The sequence below is a fragment of the Penaeus chinensis genome, chromosome 38 (assembly GCF_019202785.1).
Source record: "Penaeus chinensis breed Huanghai No. 1 chromosome 38, ASM1920278v2, whole genome shotgun sequence".
NCBI classification, from domain to species: domain Eukaryota; kingdom Metazoa; phylum Arthropoda; class Malacostraca; order Decapoda; family Penaeidae; genus Penaeus; species Penaeus chinensis.
The window spans coordinates 7,204,851-7,209,850 of NC_061856.1; the positions used below are offsets into that span (position 1 = coordinate 7,204,851).

At 51.5% G+C, this 5,000-nt stretch overlaps 1 protein-coding gene across 24 annotated transcripts in view; it reads right to left on the reverse strand.

Moving 5' to 3' along the window:
• Positions 1-5,000, reverse strand: part of LOC125046254 (longitudinals lacking protein, isoforms A/B/D/L-like) — an 84,148-nt gene that overhangs the window by 74,948 nt on the left and 4,200 nt on the right. For all 24 annotated transcript variants that reach the window (XM_047644035.1, XM_047644052.1, XM_047644048.1 and 21 more), the window contains exons 2-4: positions 4,914-4,997; positions 696-1,649; positions 300-395 (exon numbers count right to left, since the gene is read on the reverse strand). In XM_047644035.1, the coding sequence (XP_047499991.1) occupies positions 300-395; positions 696-1,649; positions 4,914-4,991 (1,128 nt within the window). In that variant the 5' untranslated portion in view covers positions 4,992-4,997. The remainder of the gene's footprint in view (positions 1-299; positions 396-695; positions 1,650-4,913; positions 4,998-5,000) is intronic.

A 5,000-nucleotide genomic window follows, 5' to 3' on the forward strand; every position in this document is an offset into this window, starting at 1 on the left:
TTTGTTATGCGTGACCCAGCAGTAACTGGTTAAGAAAACAAAATCTGTTCGAACGTTTAAGGAGTAAGAGATATAACACCTGCAAAAACCCAAACCTGCCATCCAGTTTAACCAAAAGGGCTGAAAAGGAAAGAAAGAAAAGAAGGCCAAACAGCAAAACATAAATAAATAAATAACCAAAATGTTTATAAGTAAACAAAACCATCTGCTAAATCAACTGCAAGGAAGAGGCCCAGTCTGCAACAGTTTGACATGGCAGGTGATGCTCCACATGGTAAACAACACACAGTAACACTCACCCCTGGTTGATTGTCCTGAGAGGAGTGGGGTGGGAATCCCAGTCCTCCGAAGCTTCCAGGCAAGGATTGTCCATCACCTTGCCAACCCGACACCTCCTGCGCACACCAGGTAAAAGATGGATTAATTCTTACAATTAGAAAATGATAGATAAAATTAAACACAAACACACCTAACTTGCAACTTAACTTAGACAATATACTAACTACTAAGCAGTAAAATATCTCAAAGGAAAATTTAATAATAGTTAAAGATAAGCAATAATGCTAAAAATAACAAATATATAATAATCATATTCATAACAATAATTATCATGATGATGATTATTATTTCATTATTACTATCACGATACACATTGACCACCACAGATAACAAACAGAGATTGTAGACAGACTCACCGGCTGGAAGCCAGAGGGTCCGGCAAATGTGTGAGGGTATGAGGCAGAGGTACCAGCCAGAGCCCCCGACGCCGCTTGTTGTAGGAACTCTGGCAGGTCATTGCTGAGATCCCCTCCTAGGTCCCCTCCACTATCTTCTTCTTTGTAGCCATCACCACTCATGTTATAAGAGTCTTGGTTCATGTCCCCAGTGTCATCCGTTTCCTCCATTTCAACCTTGACGAACGTTTGTGATTCGTCGCCTCTATATTGATTACTGACTGGTTGTTGAGTTGGTTGTTCACCTAATTGTTGAGAGGGCTGAAGAGAGACTTGATGAGATGACTGGTGTGGTAACTGTTGTGATTGTGAGGGTTGATGTGAAGGCTGATGACCAGATGTGTGGGTGGCTGCAGGAGACTCCGCAGGTGACGAGAGGGGACGGCTATCATGATCTTCTGCTATGTGTTGCTCCTGAGGCGTTCTGTGAGAGGAGGGGCTCTGTCGCTGAGTGTTGGGGCTCTTTGGTCTTGAGGGAGGGGGGGGAGTATGTAAGCCGCTGACCTGCGGTCTCACGTCTTCCCTGCCGTCTTCGCCTTCGTCTCTTCTTTTCCTCTTGGAGGGAGGACTACCACTACCCCCTTCTCTCCTACTGGAGTCAGTTCTGGTGGGTGGGGCTGTAACTCTTTTGGGGGGTTCATCATCAGGTACTGCGAGACCCTTGATGCGTAAATTTTCGGCAGCCTTTATCAAAGACGCTAAGTCACTTTGCCTTACATTCACTTCACCAAGGTACATATAGTCTAGCAAGGCCTCAAGGTCCTCACATTTAATATCTTTTAACACTATAACAGGGCTTTTACAAGCAGTCTTCTCAAACATGGCACAGAAATAGTCACTACATGTGGAAAGCACCAACTTGTGCACACTGTAAAACTTGCCATCGCAAGCTAGGGTTACATCCGTGTAGGATTGCTGTGAATTAAAAAAAAAATAATAACATAAGAAACACAGATCAGATTATAATTCCAACTGCAAATTGCATTAAACTTCTAAATATCTCATAATGTTATAGTACAAATAAGCAATGCAAAACATCATCTTCCAATTTTCTTTTACTATTATCCAACACTTAGAGCAGTATTCCAAGACCCTAGATAAATCCAAATGAAGTTCAATATCAAGTGCACTATAATAAACATCAGGCATTTCTTGACACGGCTAGCCACAGCTTCTATCAGAAATATCAAATGAGAGTTATGAAGGCAGAAAATACTTTGGGGAACAGAGAAACCTAACAAATGGCTGTGTGCTGTAGGGTAGGACAAAGAGGGGGAGGGGGAAAGCAAAGAGGCAGAGTGGGGGGGAAAGCAGGGAGGGGAAAAAGGAGAGGTGAAGGAGAGGGAGAGGGGAAAAAGGAGAGGGGAAGGGGAGAGGTAATGGGAGGGAAGAGGAGGGGGAGGGGAAAAAAGAGAAGGGAAGGGGAGAGGTAATGGGAGGGAAGAGGAAGGGGAGGAGGGGAGGGGTAAGAGAAAGGGGGAAGTGGGGAAATGGAAGGGGAAGAGGGGAAGGGGGAGGAAGGGGAAGGGGGAGGAAGGGGAAGGGGGAGGAAGAGGAAGGGGAAGGGGGAGGAAGGGGAAGGGGTAGAGGGAGGAGAGGGAGAGGAGAGGAGGGGAGAGGAGGGGAGGGGAGGGGAGGGGAGGGGAGGGGAGGGGAGGGGAGAGGAGAGGAGAGGAGAGGAGAGGGAGAAGGAGAGGGAGAGGGAGAGAGAGGGAAGGGGGAGGGGGAGGGGGAGGGGGAGAGGGAAGGGGAAGGGGAGAGGGAAGAGGGAGGGGAAGGGGAAGGGGAGAGGGAGAGGGAGAGGGAGAGGGAGAGGGAAGGGGAGAGGGAGAGGGAGAGGGAGAGGGAGAGGGAAGGGGAAGGGGAAGGGGCAAGGGCAAGGAGAGGAAAGGGAAGGGAGAGGGGGAGGAAAGGGAAAGGAGAGGGGGAGGAAAAGGACAGGAGAGGGGGAGGAAAGGGACAAGAGGAGAGGGAAGGGGCAGGAGGAAGAGGGGGAAGGAGTAGGAGAGGGAAGGGGCAGGAGGAAGAGGTGGAAGGAGGAGGAGAGGGAAGGGGCAGGAGGAAGAGGGGGAAGGAGTAGGAGAGGAAAGGGGCAGGAGGAGGTGGGGGAAGGCAGAGAAGGGGGGAAGGGAGAAGAGGGGGATGGCAGAGGAGGGGGGAAGGCAGAAGAGGGGGGAAGGCAGAAGAGGGGGGAAGGCAAGAGGAGGGGGGAAGGCAGAGGAGGGGGGGAAGGGAGAGGAGGGGGGAAGGGAGAGGAAGGGGAGGGAGAGGAGGGGGAGGCAGAGGAGGGGGAAGGGAGAGGGGAAGGGGGAAGGGAGAGGGAGAGGGGGAGGGGGAAGGGAGAGGGGGAGGAGGAAGGGGAAGGGGGAGGAGGAAGGGGAAGGGGGAGGAGGAAGGGGAAGGGGGAGGAGGAAGGGGAAGGGGAGGAGGAAGGGGGAGGAGGAAGGGGAAGGGGGAGGAGGAAGGGGAAGGGGAAGGGGGAGGAGGAAGGGGAAGGGGGAGGAGGAAGGGGAAGGGGAGGAGGAAGGGGAAGGGGGAGGGGGAGGGGAAGGGGGAGAGGAAGGGGAAGGGAGAGGAGGGGGAAGGGGAATGGGAAAGGAGAGGGAGAAAGATTAAGAGGGGAAAAGAGGGGGAAGAAGGAAGAAGAGGGGGAAGAAGGAAGAAGAGGGGGAAGAAAGAAGAGGGGGAAGAAAGAAGAGGGGGAAGAAAGAAGAGGGGGAAGAAGGAAGAGGGGGAAGAAGGAAGAGGGGGAAGAAGGAAGAGGGGGGAAAAGGGAAGGGGGAAAAGGGAAGGGGGAAAAGGGAAGGGGGGAAAGGGAAGGGGGAAAAGGGAAGGGGGAAAGGGAAGGGGGAAGGGAAGGGGGAAGGGAGGAAGAGGGGGAAGGCAAAAAGTAGGGGGAGGGGGAAGAGTAGGAAGGGGAGGGGGAAGAGTAAGAAAGGGAGGGGGAAGAGGAAGAAAGGGAGGGGGAAGAGTAAGAAAGGGAGGGGGAAGAGGAAGAAAGGGAGGGGGAGGGGGAGAGGAAGAAAGGGAGGGGAAGGGGGAGAGGAAGAAAGGGAGGGGAAGAGAAGAAAGGGAGGGGGGAAGAGGAAGAAAGAGGAGGGGGAAGAGGAAGAAAGGGAGGGGAAGGGGGAGAGGAAGAAAGGGAGGGGGAAAGAGGAAGAAAGGGAGGGGAAGGGGGAGAGGAAGAAAGGGAGGGGGAAGAGGAAGAAAGGGAGGGGGAAGAGGAAGAAAGGGAGGGGGAAGAGAAGAAAGGGAGGGGGAAGAGGAAGAAAGGGAGGGGGAAGAGGAAGAAAGGGAGGGAGAAGAGGAAGAAAGGGAGGGAGGAGGAAGAAAGGGAGGGAGAAAGAGGAAGAAAGGGAGGGGGAAGAGGAAGAAAGGGAGGGGGAAGAGGAAGAAAGGGAGGGGGGGAGAGGAAGAAAGGGAGGGGGAGGGGGAGAGGAAGAAAGGGAGGGGGAAGAGGAAGAAAGGGAGGGGGAAGAGGGAGAGGAAGAAAGGGAGGGGGGAAGAGGAAGAAAGGGAGGGGGAAGAGGAAGAAAGGGAGGGGGAAGAGGAAGAAAGGGAGGGGGAAGAGGAAGAAAGGGAGGGGGAAGAGGAAGAAAGGGAGGGGGAAGAGGAAGAAAGGGAGGGGGAAGAGGAAGAAAGGGAGGGGGAAGAGGAAGAAAGGGAGGGGGAAGAGGAAGAAAGAGAGGGGGAGGGGGAGGGAGGGAGGGGGAGAGGAAGGGAGGGGGAGAGGAAGAAAGGGAGGGGGAGGGGGAGGGAGGGAGGGAGGGGGAGAGGGAGGGAGGAGACACATAAAGAAAGATTATGAAAAAGGAGAAGATGGAAAGAGTAAGAAAGATTGAGAAGGAGGAAGAAATAAGAAGGAAATAGAGAGATGGAGGTTGATGAAAAAATAAAATGGTAGAGGAAAAAAAAAAAAAAAAACATATGGTAGACACCAGTAAGTTTATGGGAGTTTTACCAAAGAGAAGAGACAGGAGACAGGAGAAATAAAAGGAGAGAACGTGAACCAGAGCAAAACAAAAGAGAATTAACAAACACCAGAAGTGAGAAGAAAAGAAAAGGGCAGAAAAAAAAAAAAAAACGCCAATCAACACATATATTACATTCAATCATCCAACACACAAAATATTCCCCATCAAGTACATAAAAAAAAACATAAAAAAAAAACCAACTTACCTTATCCCTTAGGACACCAAGGATATGCAGAAACGTGGAACGGTGGTTGTTCCACTTCAAAGACAGCAACTCCTCCATGGTTACCTG